Source organism: Poecilia latipinna, unplaced genomic scaffold (assembly GCF_001443285.1).
Source record: "Poecilia latipinna isolate Pla-1442-1.1 unplaced genomic scaffold, P_latipinna-1.0 Scaffold1649, whole genome shotgun sequence".
Lineage (NCBI taxonomy): Eukaryota > Metazoa > Chordata > Actinopteri > Cyprinodontiformes > Poeciliidae > Poecilia > Poecilia latipinna.
In genome coordinates this window covers 65,515-84,406 of record NW_015114265.1, presented here as the reverse complement: position 1 = coordinate 84,406, position 18,892 = coordinate 65,515, and the positions used below count along the sequence as shown (strand labels likewise).

At 37.0% G+C, this 18,892-nt stretch overlaps 2 protein-coding genes across 6 annotated transcripts in view; one reads left to right on the top strand and one right to left on the bottom strand.

Annotated features, from left to right (window-relative positions):
* Nucleotides 1-18,892, bottom strand: part of septin9a (septin 9a) — a 94,243-nt gene that overhangs the window by 15,794 nt on the left and 59,557 nt on the right. The window contains exon 1 of one of the 5 annotated variants that reach the window (XM_015059688.1): nt 4,109-4,201. The exons of the other annotated variants lie outside the window; for them this stretch is intronic. The gene's annotated coding sequence lies outside the window, so the exon portion shown is untranslated. Of the gene's footprint in view, nt 1-4,108; nt 4,202-18,892 lie in introns of those variants that run through there. 5 annotated transcript variants of the gene reach the window in all.
* On the top strand, nt 10,548-14,044 carry LOC106964273 (uncharacterized). The gene is made up of 2 exons (XM_015059689.1): nt 10,548-10,695; nt 12,293-14,044. Exon 2 carries the CDS (start codon nt 12,294-12,296, stop codon nt 13,788-13,790), a length of 1,497 nt encoding a protein of 498 aa, XP_014915175.1. The 5' UTR covers nt 10,548-10,695; nt 12,293; the 3' UTR covers nt 13,791-14,044.

The following is an 18,892-nucleotide window of genomic DNA, read 5'->3' as shown; positions in this document are numbered from 1 at the left end:
CTTGTTTATGCGACTCATTTAAAACCATCTGCTTATTTTGAGCTATATCTTACATTCTCTGACAAGACAAAGGAGGTCTGTGTCTGAATCTCATCTCAACATTGCTGGATTTGGTTTCATAAAGATCCAAATGCTAAGTTCTTGAGACGGTTGTGGGCTGCTGTAAATTATCCTCGGAGAGATAAAATCTAAAATGTTCTCCAGTTCCAGACTTTTCCAGCACTTCTCATAAGAAGAGAAGATGCTGCAATCCCAGCGGATGAACTCCAGCACTGATTAGTTTTATACCCCAAACCACATGGGGTTATGGCTGACAAACATGCATGCTTAAACAAACACGTTCCGCCCTGGACAGTTTATACTCTAATAAAAGGAGGAAATTGGTAAAGTGGCAGTGCAAACAGGGTTTGTTGTGTTATTAAAGTTCCCAGAGTCATCATTCAGCTCATTGAAGAAATGCACACATTGCCCTCAAGGGTCTAAACTGGATATCATGTCATCATATAAAACAATATGATGGCATATCAGACGAAAGGATCCAATATCTCATCGGACCAGATTAATATAACCCATCTGGTCAGTTCTTGTGTGCTAAATTTCATTTGTATGTTGTAAAAACGTACAAACAATCATTCCTGGGCTTTTAAAGAAATGCAAATTGCTGCAGTGACAGCCGGATCCCACAGGTTTGTCTGGACTGCCAGTGGAATGTGTTCACTCTCCCGACTGTGGTGGTACACAAGAGAGTTGTTGTGTTTCTAGTCTCCTCAGCTGCTTCTGACACCGAGATGCTCACAAGGAACGGATTTTTCAGCATTCTTTGAGGTTTCGTGTGCATATTATGAAACTCTAACATGCATCAATGTAAAAAGTGCATGCAGGAATGTTATGTACTGACAAGCCAATCCAAAATTCGTTTGTTTAATTTCTATCTCGACATCTATAATTATGGAAAGCAATTCCACTGCTGAATGACATTCCTCACATAAATGCAGTTGAGTGAGTTTCTATGGTTTACAAAACTATACAAGGCCGAATGAACTCCTAAACGGTATACGTAAAAATGTCAGTTTTCAGAAGTTTTTGTAGCAAGTATGAGCCGCAATAAATATTTTTTGTGAAACACAATTGGAATAAAAAGTCAAATCAATCTAATATTTTTTCAATGATATTTATTGCAACTAACCCACTAATTTTGTCTTCATATTTTTACAACTGTGCCACAAAAAATAGGCTGTTTCTAATTTATTTATGAATAATACTAATATTTATCAACAGTAAAGCAGATTAACAAAGGGTTTTTAGAAGTGAAAAATGTAAAATCTAAAGGGTGGTTCTTCAAACACTTTCTGCAAAAGAAGCTAAATTAAAGCTTAGCAAGCCATTATTTGCTAGTTGCTCACAGCCAGAGGATTGTAATGTCATTAGTATGGCTGGGAAAATGTTTATCTTAGTAATTGGGTCAAATTGTATTTGTGAAATGGTTGACTGTCAAAGAATGGATCCATGCAGCCTGGGAGATCAGAAATCTGACCTCTGTCCTCAGGCATGGCTGACCTCAACAAATGTCCAGACAAATGTCTCATCTCCTTCAAATGTAAATAAGTGGTTATAAATATGTAAAAAGTACTTGGTGGGATGTGATAGGGTTGATAAACATGCTCACACTGCTGTTTTAAAACAAAATGTGAACAACAGATAATAATCAGGAATGTGTTTATCTGGCCAGAATAGATAGCTCAGTAACAACACATGCCTACTTCTTAACGAACTATGTAATCAGAAGAGTCTCCAGGCTCTGCAGCACACAGCAGTCTGCCTGTATGACGTGATGGTGTTATTCAGGTTCTGCACGGCCCTCAGGACGAGTATTCATGGACTGTGACTGATCCACATACAAAACTCAAGAGTGCATTCAGGAGCGATATAGCCACGTCTGAAGTACCGAGCATCTATTTTCTTCAACCCATCGTGAGATTTTATTTGACTTAGACACTGTGTATACGTGATATTACTGCTTCATTGAACAAATTAAGTACAATCTCTACTGCATCATCTGTTCTTTACATTATATGATCCTTTTTAAGAACAGACGTGTGTATTTTGTTAAAGGTTACAATCTGCACAGCTTATCTCATGACATGAGCCGCAGCAACGTAATTTCAGTTTGTTTTAAAATAAGCTAGTATGTGATTCTCAGACTGTATATCCAATTTCTTTCATACAATAAAGAAAAAAAGCATTAATGATTCCTATTTATGCTAAATTATATCATATTATGCCATTACTATTTTAAGACAAGTTGTTTACAAGAACTTAACGTATGGAATACTAAACCTTTTTGACATTCTGATCTTTATTTAGAAGCGCCTGCTGATAATAGTTGAGTGGCGAACCTGCAGTAGGCAGAAAAGCCACTCTGTGCTTGTGGCTGCAGCTTCAAAATGAAGGTTTCATCAATAAGAGCGATGTGTGGTGCTCCCTTTAGTTTCCATGACTGTTTTTTAATGACTGGAAATATTTTCCAGCTATCAAAATGGTATTTCTTTGAGCAAACAAAGTGTTGAAGCTTTCTTATAACAAGCTAAACAGCAGTGTACAGAAACAGGTGGGGGAGGGGCTCTCCTGTTCTATATTTGAAATAGGAAATGAAAACATGACTCAATCACTTTGGCATCGTCTTAAAAAATGTTTGATTTATTAAAACCAGTTTTGAAACCACAATATTTGTATTCCTCACTACTTGTGACTGGCTGATACCTACTTGATACTGTTTTCATTGTTAATTTAATATTAAAAGAGTTGGATTATTGATGTACTGTCTGTATCTGTGTCATAGTCGCAATTTGATCCTTTTTTTCTCCAAACACTCATAACAGATGTCTAAAAACAATATCTGCCACTATTATTCACGCCTCTCTTTATGTTTTGTCATATAAACACAAAACCAGCATTTACATTTTACATCTTATTCCCTCTAGCCAGATCATGTAAACTAACAAGCTACAGAATGGAAACCTTATCAATTTATCTTTACGGAGTGCAGGTTGCATTCATGAGATGTTTTGCATTACAAATTTATGACGCTGGATTCCAGTAAGGCTGCATTATCCAACGTCACTCACCAACCGTCTTGCTCAAAGACAAGGAAGGTAAAAATGATGTTCTCTGCGTCCCATTAAACGCTGGTGAAAGGCAACGGTCTGTTCTTGTCTGGCAATGCTCAGAGGCCACAACAGAGCTCCTTTCAACAGCCATGCGTGTGTGTGTGTGTGTAAAAGTGTGTGTTCTGCATGCCTTTGAGGGAAAACAGAGGCTGACGACTATCTGGAAAGGTGAGGGGCGGCTGGACTTTTCCAACGGTTTGATTTTATGACAGAGCAACGCTTGAGCAGTGGAACAACAAAGACTGGGATGACAGAGAGATGAGGCCCAGAAACCACGACCACAACAATGGCAGAAAGATGAGACAGCAGAGCAGAGAAGAAACAATGAAGGTGAAGAGAAACTTAATCTAAAGGGGGTCAACAAAAAAATCCCAGAACAATAAAGAAAGAAACCCTTTGATTTTCCTCAACAATAGCAGGTTTTTCTTAATAGAAACTCAAAAAAATGATGGCTAACCTTTCACTATTAGGTAGAAGTAATCATTTACTATTCTTATAAAAACTAAACTGACATGTACTTACACAGTTTTAAAAACTGCTTCCTAGAGTTTAAAAATGGTCAAGATGACAAGAAAAAGATCAAACATTTAAAACGACTAAATCTGTATAAACATGCAGATTTGTCCAGGTTTGAGTTTAGAACCAAGTATTTCCATAAAGTACACTTTAGAGCTGGTGGCTGCACCCGTGAATTACGTCTAAAAGTCATGTCTTCACACATGCAAATATATGAACAGACAATGTGCAAAGAGGCTTGAAGCAACATTATTCAATCACTTATCACCTGGACTCCAAAAACAGACATCCACTTTAAGGTAGGAAGGAAAACATACCACAGAGAAAAAAAGCTCAGTTCCAACAGATTTCTTAGAACCCCCCTCCCCACACATAATCACATGCATGCACACAAACACTCCCCTAGTGGTATGCAAAGCACTTACCGTGTGTAAAATGTGTGTGTGCAAGTGTGAGAATGTCTTGTCCCCTGCTGAAGTGAAGAGCACCAGTGAGAGGCCAGATTCTGCTGTGGCAGATCCCTGCTTGGCCCTCCCACTCAAGTCTGGCATGTGACTCAGCATGCAAAGCATCAAGATCCGCCCATTTCCTCCAAACATCCCCCCCCTCTCCAGAGAAAGAAAAAAAATAGATCACAGTGAACAGAGACAAAGAGTTATTATCTGTTTGTCGGGAGCAGAATCTAGGCAGGAGCACAGACTAGGTGTGTCTACACAACCCCTTTAAATAACTATTATGCTTCTTAACTCACAGGATCACTTAATACCCTGCTAAGTCTGCGTGTTTTATAATGTCTGCTTCAGTACATCCCATTCATTCATCAGACACTCAATGTCGAAAAAATTTCCTTTGCATGAGATGCTTTCCTAAATTTCTGGAAGCAGTGATCAAAAATGATCATACCAAGCTTGAGAAGTTGGTTGTAAACTCAAATTTCTGATCAGTGAAAGCCGCATAACAAAACATTCGTAGGTCAGACTATGAACACTCTTCTGTGGAGATGTTGTTACTGCGTGGAAATAAGAAGTCACCTATTATGGAATTAGTGACAAAATAAAGTCAAAGGAAACACAAAAGATGTAAAAAGATATTTCAAAGGAGCTCTTTTTCTATTACAAGTGAAGACGTGGTTGCATTTTATTCAGGCTGGAAGACATTGAGACCTTAGCCTATAGTAAGAAGCCCTAATGTAAGAAAAGTTGATCCGTTTTAGTCATTTTTTAAATATCTGTTTGGCATGGAAGATGCTATATTTCAAATGCAATCGTTAGGAGATCTCAAAGTTAACGTGAGGGCCTTCATCAGAGGTGCCAAAGTGTGGTGCAGAGGTATTTGGACATCCTAGAAATAAATTTCTCCAGGCACACGACCAAAAGATCTGTAAAAGCTTGGTCCAACTGGAGATGGACGTATTCTTAAAATGGAAAAAGATTGGGTACACGGTGCTCAGCTTTAATAATCTCCCTTTTATTTTATTGTCACATTAAATAGTTCCACAAACGCCCATCCACTCTTAATCTGAAGCAGACTTGGTTGAACTAATTTATTAAACTTGGCTAAGTGCAAGTATTTTATTATTATTTTTTTTTTTTTACAAAAACTGAACTAAATCCTGTTCTTGCTCCTGGAAATAGCAATTTTTGTAGCAGATATTAGAGAGGCACAGCAGAATGCATGCCTTTTATTTTAATTATTAAACATGAAAGATTTTGTTTGATTTTCTTAATTTAAAGCAATATGAAAACTATAAAAAAAAAACATTACTTCACTGCTCATTTTTAATAGAAAAAAAACATTTTATCTTGCATTCATGGAAGGTACCTGCAGTATAAACTTTTTTAAAACAGCATGCTGAAGTTAGAGAAACTTGCAAATAATTAATGACCATTCACAGCAGGAAGACTAGAAACAAATGTTTTGAATGTTGTAAATTATACTTCTTAGATAAAAGTATAGATTCAGCCAATTAAAGTTTTACAAAAACTGAATAGAAGAACATTTCTCAGTTGTAATAATAAATATTTGCAGAGAAGAAACACAGCAACTGTTTAACTTAAAGTGGTAAAGAATGGAGAAAACACAAATAGAGCAACTTGAACCACATTTAATGTCTGACATATGGCAATGATGCGGCTTTAAACATACCAGGCTCTTTATTACTTTTCTTCAGGAGAATGTTTGTGTAATTAAAAGGTAAGAGAGACAGCCGTTTCCCTTTTAAGTATAATTATGCTTCCACTTATGCATTAGTATGAATTTAACCCCAGTGCTACAGATGGAGAAACACCATGCGTCTGAAAAACTAGGGAACACCAAATGAAAGGAATTACTTTGTGTACCTCTTGTTATATCAAAAAAGCTCTACTCATGGACAGTAAAAGCTTGATGTACCAGTGTTGGCTGGGTTCTCCAACAAAAACGCAGGTGATCATATGTGTCTGGTAAAAACACAGTCGGGCCAAATGAGGAGAGAAAAACAACTTTTGCTGTTTCACAAATTAGGAAAAAAAAAAAAGAAAAACTCTCCATTTTCCCAAAAGTTCGTCCTATGACTTCATTAATCTCAATCATGTTATGTCTACATCTTATTGCTTATGGACTTTTGCTGAACAAACTTATCGGAGTCGTCACACTGAAGATTATCTCTCAGAGATGCTGTTTTGCACCTGCAAGGAAAGTCGGACCATCTCCATCTGTAAATCTTCTGTCCTTGAATATAAAACCGTATCTTTTGTCTCTGTCTGGCAAAGCGTTTCACTCTGACACGTACAACAGTGTTTGAGACTTTGAGTAAGATATTAAAACCTGAACTGGTGCTTTTCACCTCAACAGTGCTTGGATGTTATTAATAATTTGGTGCTGGACATAAGATGTCGGCAAACATGTTTTGGTACAGACCAGGACATAAGGCTTCAATCTCCTACCTCATATTAAGAGACATTAAGAGAAGGGAGGGCTGGGATTTATAAACTTAAAGTTAATCCACTGTTATCTGGTGAGACACAGTGTAATAAATTATTCTGTCACAATCTAGAAAAGATTGGTTATGTTTGAATCAAGGTAGGATACAGAAAAATCCCGAAAGTCCTCATGAGTTTTATACAGCAGAGTTCCAGAGAACAATGGAAGACCTTTATATGGATTATAAAGGCCCTTCTTTAAGGTATTTTAAAGGTAGAGTTCCCTGCAAACCTGATTTATCTGATTCTGTGAAGACATTTACAGAATAAAAGAGCATATTCCTTCATTTTCAAAGTAAAAAAAGTGATCAAGTGGTTCCAAAGTCCCATTTCCTCCCCAGAGAGAAACGGCTGACCTTATGAAAGGAAAATATGGGCCTAAATATGTTTTATGTCTGTTTGGATTAAACAAAAGATTTGCAATTCTTTGAAAGGTTAGAAAAGTTGAGTGAAATTTAAAAAAGTCACCTAATTTATATTCTTTCTCAGCCTTATTGCAGTGCGTCTGAACTTTGACCTCAACTCCTGTTCTTCCATGTCTACAATGATATCCCTCTCACTCACACCATCAGCTGATAACAGTGATCCAGAAGATCAAGATCAGTTCCAGATACTGAAGCTTCTCAATGCAGCAAATGTTATCAGCAACATTTGGACGGATACTACATGCTTGTGTTTGGGTGCTACTGAGCCTTACTGACCTCTGACCTTTGGAATGCTCTCCAAACTCAGGGTGGAGGAGGAACAAACAAACAAGGAGATGTGACAGCAGAGAAGACTGAACAGACCTGTCAGACATTTACTCCATCTGGGAAACCTGGACATTGACTGAGGGACTGTCTGAACAACCCAGAGAACCAACACCATGAATCCAGAACCAGTTGGACTGATAGGGAGGGAGTGGGAGGACAGCAGGAGGGAGGACTATGCTGCAGTGACGCCAGCAACAAGAGGCTGAGCGATGAGACATTGCAGATAAGTTATCCACACACTGGACAATGCAACAAAGAAATTCTTCCTTGCTCACTTTGTTCACATATAGACATTTCTGGGCTAATATCAGAGCACTGTTCTCAGTTTTTTCCTAGCTAACTCTGCATTGTAAAGAAAATCTAAATTTATTTATGTTTTAAAGTGAAGTGCGAGTAAAGAGGTACACCAAAAAGACACGCACACACAAAATACAACATTTAACTGGATATAAAACTGTAGATGAAACTTATTTTACAAGCTGCTCTCCACTCATATTTGAAAGACAAAAAAAAAAATCTTGGAGTTGAAGCTTTGTTCTTACAAATGTTTTTCGGCAGATCATGAAGATATAATTAAATGATTATACTGCTTAGATTGTCAATCTAAAGTGTTAGATTGTTGTTTTAAGAGTCAACTATTGACTATAAAACCTATTTTATACCTATTGACTCCACAACAGTCCCGTCACTGTATTATTTGCAGAAAAATTGCCAGCATTGACACATGATAACCATGTTACAAGCAAGTTAAATTAATCCTCTTGTACGAAAGCCCTCCCCTTTCTCTTTTTGAGCTTCTCCTTAGAGATGCAGACTTCTGTGTGACCCTGCATGCATGCAGGGTGAGTCATTCATCACTTATCCAATGGTGCACTCCTTTATTAAAGACCCTGCTGAGCAGGATATCATGTTTAAAGATTAAAAATCCCCCTTTCGAGGAGAAGATGACATTGTAATAGAAAGCCAGTGACATGGGGTTGATGTTTGTGGACATTTCTGAGCCAAGATGTTGTCATGTGTTGGCAAGTGAGAGCGTAGGACTGCCTGGCAGACTGCTAGCAGAGTTTATTGCAGCTGTTCAGGGCCTTTCACACATGTAGTTTTGTTTTCCTGTGCAGTAGAATCCAGGCACGTCCTGGGTCTGAACGTTTTTTATATTTTCTACAGCAAAAAATCCCACTTTTCCTTACTTTTTTATCCCATTATAACCACAACATAGTTCACATTTTATTTGGAGTTTATGTGATAGACCAACATAAAAAAGTGCATAAAAGGAAATTGGAAATAAAATGTCATGTTTCCTTTTTGCTAAATAAAAATCTGAGAAAAAAACAAGTTATTTAGCCCAACTGAGTTAATTCGGAACCACCTTTCTTTGCAATTACAACAGTAAGTATTTTAGCGTTTATCTGTACCATCCTTTGCAACAAAAGACTGCAACTTCAGCTCATTCTTTATTGCAAAACAGCATACATTCACACCAACTGTATCAAGAGCTTTTAAACATAAATGTTGTAGACACATACTCTGATTTGGATTAAGGTCCAAGGTTTAACTGTGATACTTGATAGAATGAATAACCTTTGATCTAAGCCACCCATTGCAGCTCTGACTATATGACGTCCTGCTGAAATGTGAGCCTCTACCCCAGACACATAACCCTTTGCATTGCCCTGTATTTACTGCCATTCATTTTTCCATTAACTTACCATCTGCTCTATCTTCGTAGAAGAAAATCAACCCCATTGCATGATGCTGCCAACACAATAAAGATGGTGCTTTCAGGGTGATATGCAATGTTAGTTTTTCTACTCGCACCTAATTTGTCTGACCAGATCACCTTCCCCTCTGTGTTTTCTGTGTCCTCCCCAAGTTTCACTTCTCACGTCTTAACAGCCGTTTTCTTCTTCCATGAAGGGCAGATGTGCGGTTTTACTGGGGATCTTTGCATTTCCTCCACAGTGAATAATGATGTGCTTTATTCAAAAAATGTGTATTATTTCTCTTGTACTTCATAATTTAACAGTGTTTTGTTTTGGGCTATCACATAAAATAATGTAATGTGACAAAATGTTGAAAAAGTTTGAGGCGTAAGAACACTTTTGAAGCCGATGTATATATCGTAATTTAAGAAGTGTTGTGGTCTGCATTGTACTGTAAGATGCGAGACAAATTTCTCCAAAAGGTTTAGTCACACCATGGTTATCACATGGATGTTTTTCAGGGACTCCCTATGTGAAACATGTGGGTGGTGACGACAGAGGAACTAAATATTTCCTTTGTGTGTGTTATTTTACACTCTTTTGCCCTGCCCAGAGGGAATAGCCAAGCCTTCATTCAGGAAATTAGATGAAATGTAAGTGTGTCTGCATTTTAGTGCAGTTGTGTGTTTATGGACACAACCCAAATCAACTGAAGTCAAATATTTTCTGTTGGGGGGACAAAACATTTTCCAGAGTCAACCAAATAACTGTTTTGGAGAAGAGTTTGGTGTAAAGATATCCAAATCCAAACCCTAAACTGGGTACGTCTTGAGAAAACAAACTAGAATAATTTCCCCAAAAAGTAGTGGAAACATTGAGTGACTGTGTCTATTGTTATGAGGCTGTCGCATGCATACAGCTCTCTGGGAAAAGCGGAAGTTATTCCTCGGATGTGAGGATTTTTAGCAACAGTCAAAATAAGTATCCATCAGTGTTTTTGAAAACAGATTGCGAAGCCTCAAAAGCAAACTGGGCTTTCTGGATAAATTAAGAGTCAGAAAGCAGATCCTCTGTACGTCTCTAAGTGTTAACGATTGCCACAAAGATTTTACAGGCTCAACGCCCTGCAATTATAAGAAAGACGGGTTGTGTAAGAGCATCTCCTGCTGGCGGCTGGAGGTATTGCAGCAGGTTTAGTAAACAACAGAAAGCTATGCAAAACTAAAGAAAAAATAATAAATTTAAACAAATAGAACAAAACAAAACGCAGTTAATGTGGGGGAATGGGTGAACTTCAACATGCTATTGATTTGTTGCTATCACAAGAGCAATATTTGAATTAGTGTTGAAAGATAGGCAATTCATATTCAGTTAATTATTAAAAAGGAATGACTGAAGTCCTTTAGAAACCACTGGGCGTGGCTTTTAGCACACCCAGCTGATCAAAACAAGCACTATGGCCACATTTCCCGTTACAAGTTACAACTAAAACCTAAGATCTGGTTTCACTAACCAGGAAACAGAAACTCTGAGGAAGTCATATGAGCTGAGCACAAAACACAGAGCTCAGACAAACATCAGTCTACAGCACTGTCAGGTAGGTAAGCTTTCTTATTTCACTGAAGAAAATGTTTTAGAAAAGGCAACAATTTAGTAAATTTAAGCATATCTTTAATATTCAGAGGAGAAATGCGTTGTATAATTCTACATCTATATTTGAAAGATGTAATCTTTTGACCAGGAAATGCATTGTTTTTGTGTAAACAGCGACATGTCAGTAGTTAATGCTGATTTTAAGGAATACTGCAATAGCATAAAGGGCATTTCAACTCTTACAATTTGAAAAAAAATCCCTAATATAAATTCACACTTTGGTGTAGTAGCATTATCTCACAATGAAAAGACTTAACTGTTTAATGAAGTCAGCAATATCGTAATTATTATCACCCCCAAGGACCATTGTCTACGATGTCCTCTTTATTAGCCATTTACTAACAATAGTTGGTAGCACTGTTGTCAGCAAGAAGATCTCACAGTCCAAAAACATGACTGTCGGGTTAATTGGGGTCTCTGCATGGTTGTTTGTCCTGTCTGCCTCTGTGTTGTCCTGCAATGGACTGGCGACCTGTCCAGGGTGAACCCTGCCTCTCGCCTGAAATGTCTCGCTGGAGACGGGCACCAGCACCCCTCCTTACCCAACTAGGGAAAAGGGTATAAGTGGATGGATGGATAGTAATTTATTTATTTAGGTTGATCAGAGTTTCTAGGAACTTCTAATTAGAAATCTATGACTTTATGTTTATATGGCATGAATATGACAAAGAAATTTCTTTTAACGTATCCTACTATCCCGGATAATGATCCATGTTTGTCTCTCCATCAGTCACAGTGAGAAGGCTTGTGAGGCATGAAATAATCGCACTGTTAGAGAACTGCACAGGTTAACAGGTTTTTATGAACAAACTTTGTATACTATCTGCATGCCACCTCGTTGTTTGGAAAGCCAGAAAAGTATTTTTGAATCTGATCAAAAACGTTAACACATGTAGCCCACTAAAGTCTACTGGGAGTTTAACTGGAACCATGTGCTTTAGTCAGATGAGCTTCAGCTTTTCGGCAACAAAAACCCCAGGTGGGCTTGGTAATAAAACACAACAGAATTATGTGAGAAAAGCTCGGTGTATATTGTTGAGTATGGTGGAGGATGTTTGATGATGTGATCATGTAGTCTACTTTGGGAATGGCTAAAGAGCCTTTTACGCGTCCTCAAACCTCCGGAAACATACAAAAGGACTAAGTGGACGCTAAAGCCAGCGTCAGGGGTGATTTTGTAAAAGAAAAGAAAAAAAAAAGCTAAAAGTTTTATTTTTCGAAAGGTTTTCCTTGCATAGTTGTGCTGGACAAAATTTTAAAAAAACAAGCAGCAAAAAAAAAAAAGCTTACCATTATTTTTTAAAAGTCTAATATTTTAATACATCAATTCATTTTCTAATACCTTTCTCAGTGAAACTGATTCTTATTGATCAATATGAGTTAAAGTTATGGTAAAAATAATATCTCTAAATCATTACTGAGTAATTCAAGACAAGAAAAAAAGGGGTATATTTTCAGCCAACATAATGAGACAATTTTCAAAAAGTGTATGCAATGATATTGTATGATATAGGTTTAGTAATTTCTAAATATTCCTACAGGATGGGGAAGTTCTCAGGAACAAGTCCAGGTCTGTGTGTGGCTCTGCTTCTTCTCCTGACCTCAGCATCGGCAGTGCAAGTCCTCAACACCATCAATGACCTGAAGAAACTCAACTTTGGCTCGTCGGTGCCAAAACACAGTCTTTTGCTCCTGCACTGGTTTGCCAATGAAGTTGACATTGACAATAACAATGTTATAAGGCTAACCTTTGACCCTGATGGAGGTGATTACGGCTCACATCACTATGGAAACTATGAAAGGCTTTTGGATCCACTGCCTCATGGACACGCCAGATATCGATACTTTACTGTTGGTAATCTCAATCAAGATTTGTCGTCTGATCTCCCATCGTACGTTGTCCATCCGCGGATTGAATATGAGGGAAGAAACAGAGATCGGATCATATTCAGAGTAAGGGAGCAGAATGTGGGACAGCATGTAATAGACAGAGTCTACATCACACAGCATTTTGAGACATCAGATAATCAAGGGACAAGGTATGACCCAGACTATACATACCAGATCACTACCAGCCTTCTGAGACAGATCAGTCAATTTTCTGTGGAGGCGAATGACTTTAACACACTGACAAACCTCAGAGATAACTTCAGAAGCAACGCTGATTATTTCCAACTGAGAGAGATTAGAAACTTGTGGGGTGACCTTGCTTGTCTGGGCTTATTCTTGTTTATTGTAATCCAGGAAAAGTACTGCTCTAACCAGCAACCCAACAACAGAAGTCAGTCTTCAGCGAAAAGAAACACACAACCTGATTATGTTGTCAGCATCCCAGAGAGCAGACCAAGCAGACCAAGCAGAAGCTCTGAGGTGTCCATAAGAATCCCTCATCATCACAGTAGTGATGTGACGCTTCAGGTGATGACAGATTCAAAAGGAAGAGCCAAAATAATTTGGAGAAATATTCCAGTGACTAACTACAATAGCGGTTTGATGGTTGCACTTTATAGGAGCGATGAGGATGAGGAACCACTGACTTATAAGTCTGTTAGAAACGCAAAATCAGGCACCTATGACACATCGGTACCACTGAATGAAGGCCTACAGGTCCGGCTACATGAAGTGAAAACAGTATGTTGCTTCTGGTCTCGTCCTGGAGAGGAGATAGACAGAGGTCCAGAGTTCAGGAATCCCACAGCAGCCGTCAATATAAAAGGCTACAATGCAAGCCTGCAACTTTTCGCAAAGGATGGCAAAGCTTGTGCTCGCTTATATGTGAAAACTTCTTTCACTGATTGGATGTCTCAATTCAAAGACTCATGGGTTGGCTTTTACACATCTGCAGATAAATCTACAAACAACTATGAATGGTGGCAGTGGCAATGGGCAAAGAAATTTGAACAGAACAGTAATTTGCATGGCAGTCCGGACACTGTTGTTTATGAGTACTGCTCTAATATGACGATTGCTCCAGGAGTCCAAGCAAGATTCATACTGAAAAACGATACAGAGAAAGCACGCACCCCCTGCTGGAAATGAGAAAGACTGAATCAAATGCACTGAAGACAGTCATGTTGCACTGAATGTATTGTATAAAGCTGTATGTTATTTTCCCTGCTTTTCAAATCACTTTGGTCCTGGACAATCAAATGATCCCAAAGATGACCCTTAGGATCATTGCAATGGCACAGAATATCAGGTGTGAATCAACATACAGAATGCCAGACTGTATTCCAGATAAATTGTACTGTGTTTTTAACAAAAAATAATGTAAACAAACAAAAGAAATCCACCAAATAAGGATTAATTAATTTCTTACAAGTGTCCTACATTGTGACTGAGCTTTCAGGGCTCTCTGACTAGATGCAAAAACAACTTATTTTTACCACTGTATTTGCTTGTGTGCCCACAAGTACAGAAGTGAAGTGTGCAGAAGATCCAAACACCAGATAAGTTTCTTTTGTGCAATCTTATGCGCAAACCGCTATATCTGAGGAACTAGTGGCTTTTGTCCTCTTTGAACATAATGTGCTCTGAGTGAGGCTTATAAAGGAGACACAACAACATTATCTCACAGTGAACAGCTGTGAGGACTTTTTATTATTATGGAGAGAAAGAGTCCAAGTGATGTCAATAATGGTGATGTGGTTAAAATATTCAACCTGCATTGTGAAATACAAACATACATACTCTCTCCTATATTACAATATTGTTGTGCCATCTAAAGTGCAAATGCAAGAAAAAGCATTTTTTTTTTGTCTTTTAAGAAAAAACTGACCTGTTTAATTACTGTTTACGTAAGCACAGAAAAGGAGAGGATATAGGTAAGAAATCATACAGATGTAAATTAGCTGGCAACGACGCTACTTTATTTACTAACTAAGCTATTTCTAAAAGCCAAGTGGTGGCTTTTAGAGAATTTTATTTAGGGGTGTTGCAGTGAAACAGGTCTTAAAATATGAAAGGTGAACTTGAACATCAGTACCTGTGTGTAAGACTTTTTCTGGTTTTGCTTGCTGATTGATGAGGTTTATCATTCTTTAAAGTGGACAGGTTTAGTCACAAATTGTTTTCATAGTTTGAATTTCACCAACAATGGCACTCATGTTTTGCAACATTGTTTCATTTTTACCCATTACAGTAGCTAATACAAAACATGTTTAATCTCTTAAAGTAGCAATGGAACAAAGGTAAAATATTAATATGTCATAGTGCTTTAGTAGTGGATATTTGCATCAAGATTTCAAATAAATCTATTGTGAACTAATGATATTCCTTACGCCAATCTCTTTGCGCAACAACAATACCTAAAGGCTAGAGACATCGGAGCAGCCAAAAAACAATTCCTGGCAAGTGCAGTTTTTATTCCATTAACTGAAAATAAAACCAAAAACCTACAATTCCGATTCCTACTCAACCACTCCCTAGAAAAAAAAATCCCATCAATACGACACATTCAATAAATTACAATATGCAATGTGGCTCGTTTGTCAGATTAAAAGTATCTTTTGAAAATAACTTCTAGGGAAGTATTAAACATACTTTACAATAACCCTACATTTCTGAACAAGAGAAATGTTTTAATAGTCCAACATATTTTTAATCTGAAATCAAGTTTGAGCAGAACAGCATTCCTTTCTCGATGATTTAATTTTCCATTGATAGACATCAGTCCTTCCAACCTGTTGTAAATTCGTCCGATACGTCACTTCAGTTTTCTTTCCTATGAAACGACAACCAAGAGAAACACACCGCTTCCTTCAAACACACACAGATCAGAGACCAGACAACAGCTGACTGCAGAGGTAAGCTACTTAAGTTACTGACTAAAAAAATGCTGATCGAAACCTTATGTTAGATGTAATTAGTAAGTATGACTATTACAAATAAAGAAAAATTAATAGAAAATGCATTTTTTTTCAGGTAAATTTTATTTTCACTAACCTACACATCTTTCTTTTCCACCTAAAACTGTTAAATATTAGTAGCATCTGTTTGACAGGATAAAGGAGTTAACAAATTAAGATATAGAAAGTGAAAACTCAATATTTGACTTTAAATCAACAACTTTCACATTAAAATCACTTGCAAATATGTAATTTCAGTTGAATAATGTGTACAAAAAACCCCAAATTGTTAAGAAACCAATTCTTAGAGAATTTCTTCAAGGGCTGCTCAATGTTAGGAAAATATGTAATTGCAATGCCATCACTAATAATGTGGAAAACTATATTGATTATGATTATCAACATTATTCTAAATCATTTCCTCAGCAGCACTGATCTGATGTATATTTTTTGTTGTGGATATGCTGATGTCTACTACAAAAACTATACATCAGGTCTGGGCACAGTTGGAGTCAATCAAAATGGGCTGATACATTGTTGAGATGTAAAATGAATGCCTGAGAGATGGACTATAGCTCAAAATTGTTTTTAAAGTTCTATATTTAGCCAAAGTAAAATAACAAGCCAAACCAGTTTCTTTGCTAATTACGATCTGCATCTTAGAAAGCTCGTCAATAAGTTCTTAGCTCGGCCTACTAAAAACAAAAATGCTCAGGATTAATCGTCAGAGAATCTCAGAGGGTAGTGGGATGTTTGAACATAATGCAATAGAAATACAGGTAAATGCAGTTGAAACAAGACATTTTTCTCACCGCCATACGTTAAATCAAACCAAATTTCTCAATTTTTATGTCAGAATAACTGAAGCTGGTAATTGTCATTATCCACATATGCTGCAGCCTTGCACTATCCTGGATGTGCTGCTGTCACTGCTTCCTAAGCACTGAAGTCAGTCTCAGTCCGTCATGCAGTTTACATATACATTGCAAACAAATCACACATTTGCAAAGCTGAGAAATGCTATTAATATCTGTTATACTCACTATTCCAATTCATGCCACCAGGGTATGTGTGACATAGACATAAACCAACCTGTACCATAGTTAGCAATAGGAGAATTCAAGTACAGTAGCCGTTGTTCAACCTAAGGCCACTATTGACTGTTTTATGCTAAATATTACAGAACTAAACACATTTCAAAAAAAAAACAAAAAAAAGTCAAAAATTGCATATTTAAGAACAAATTGACAGTTCATCAGCAAAAAAAAGTTGGTTTGGAGATGAGTAGAACCAACTTAGAAAGTGAGAAAAAAAGGTCTATGTCAACATCTGGTACTAAATGTCTTGTGTGACAGTAGCACTTGTGATAACCTCACATTTTTTTCTTGCTTTCAGGATATTACACATTGTAATCTGTGTGGAATTTCAATTTTATGAGGTGGGACTCCAGTCGAAAGGTTGAATATCTTATGAATTTCACAATAACTGGAATATATTAACCAAAATATTAAAATTGAAAACAGTGACTTTGTTGTGACAATAAGCTTTGCACTCAAGTAAATATGCATACAAAGAAAATTCACAGTATGGATGAAAACTGATGTTCTTAAATGTTTTTACAGGCACCAAGATGTTGAGAAAAATCACAAGCTTCTGTGTAGCTGTGTTCCTTACTCTGAGCTCAGTGAATGCAGCACAGAGAAAACTGAACACCCACGATGACCTGAACAAATGTCACCTGTATAAACAGACAAACATCTTAGAACTGCTTCGCTGGTTTGCTAAAACAGTTACTTTTGAGAACACCTTCATCCGCCTGACCTTCAATCCACAGTCTGATTATGGATCACATCTTTATAGAAATGACGAGCGAATATTAGATCAACTGCCTGCAGGGTACCAATACTACACAGTTGGTAACATTAATCGAGACACATCAAGACCCCTACCACCTTCTGTAGTTCACGCCCAGAGAGGGAACAAAGCTCGGATCGTATTTCGAGTCAGAGAAAATGGACTGTCAATTGACAGAGTCTACATCACTCAGCATTATGACTCATCTGGAGGCCATGGATCGACTTACGATCGAGATCACACATATTGGGTCAATATCAACCTTTTAAGAGATCTAAGAGATCATTCCACCTATGACATGGAACCATCTGATGACAGTGTTGAGTCAGAACAGTTTGGAAATGAATCGAACGCTAATGCTCAGAGAAATTCTTCCTCTAACAGAGATGGATACATGCGTCTTCCTTCCACAAATTGCACTAACCAAGTTGATGGAGACTGGTCATGTTGTAGAATATTGTAGTTTGGCTGTGTTATTTTCGTTATCTGTATTGCTTTAGGGATTAGCTTTGGCTTTATGAGAAAATAGACAGGAGCAAGAAAAATAAAACTAAATGAAAACATAGTGCTTCAGATGGTAAGGAAAACTAATCCACATCTTTTTTTATTTTACTTTTCTATACATACATTAGTAAGCAAAAACTATTGTTAACAAGTAGTAATACAAAGAGTTTGAACATTTTGCATGTTTGCTATTGTTCATCTTTAAATCTTATTTTTGTCACAGGCTTTTACAGGTATGAAATGTAGCTATCTAGCAGAGCACATTTAATAGCGACCATGTATCAATTCATAGCTGCCAAGATGATATTTTGTGAAACATCTCATGTTTAATGTACTTAAATAAGCCAATTTTTTTTCAGCTATGACTGCTACTGGTATATTGCAGGGGTATTGTAATTTGGTGTTTGTTGTGTATGACAATATATATATATATATATACACACATATATATATATATATATATATATATATATATATATATATATATATATATATATATATATATATATATATATATTATTGATGTTTATTTGATTGATGTATATTTAAATATAAGGATATCCAAACAAGATGTTAAGCCAAGTCAATTTAAATTTAATCTACATATCTAGATGACTGATATTTATGTTACTGGAACACCTGAATTCAATCTTTTGGATGGGTGAGTGAATATCTCTGGCTATATAGTGTACGTTAAGCCATGTGTGGAAACTATTCATTAAGTCATGGTGAAACAGTTCAGTGGCCATGCCATCTTAAATTATGGAACATAAATTTAGTGAAGTAGACAAAGTACATAATGTGTGTTTTATGTATGAATAAAAATTAATTATGTTTTCTTCAGTTCACTTAAGAACTTGCATACAGTAACAGAAGCTAAATCTCTGTGACAGGGAGTTTGTATGCTCTGCTTTAGAATGTGTTACTGTTTACAGG

Excerpts from the sequence above, each read along its gene's own strand:
- LOC106964273 (XM_015059689.1), top strand. The coding sequence starts at position 12,294 with ATGGGGAAGTTCTCAGGAACAAGTCCAGGTCTGTGTGTGGCTCTGCTT.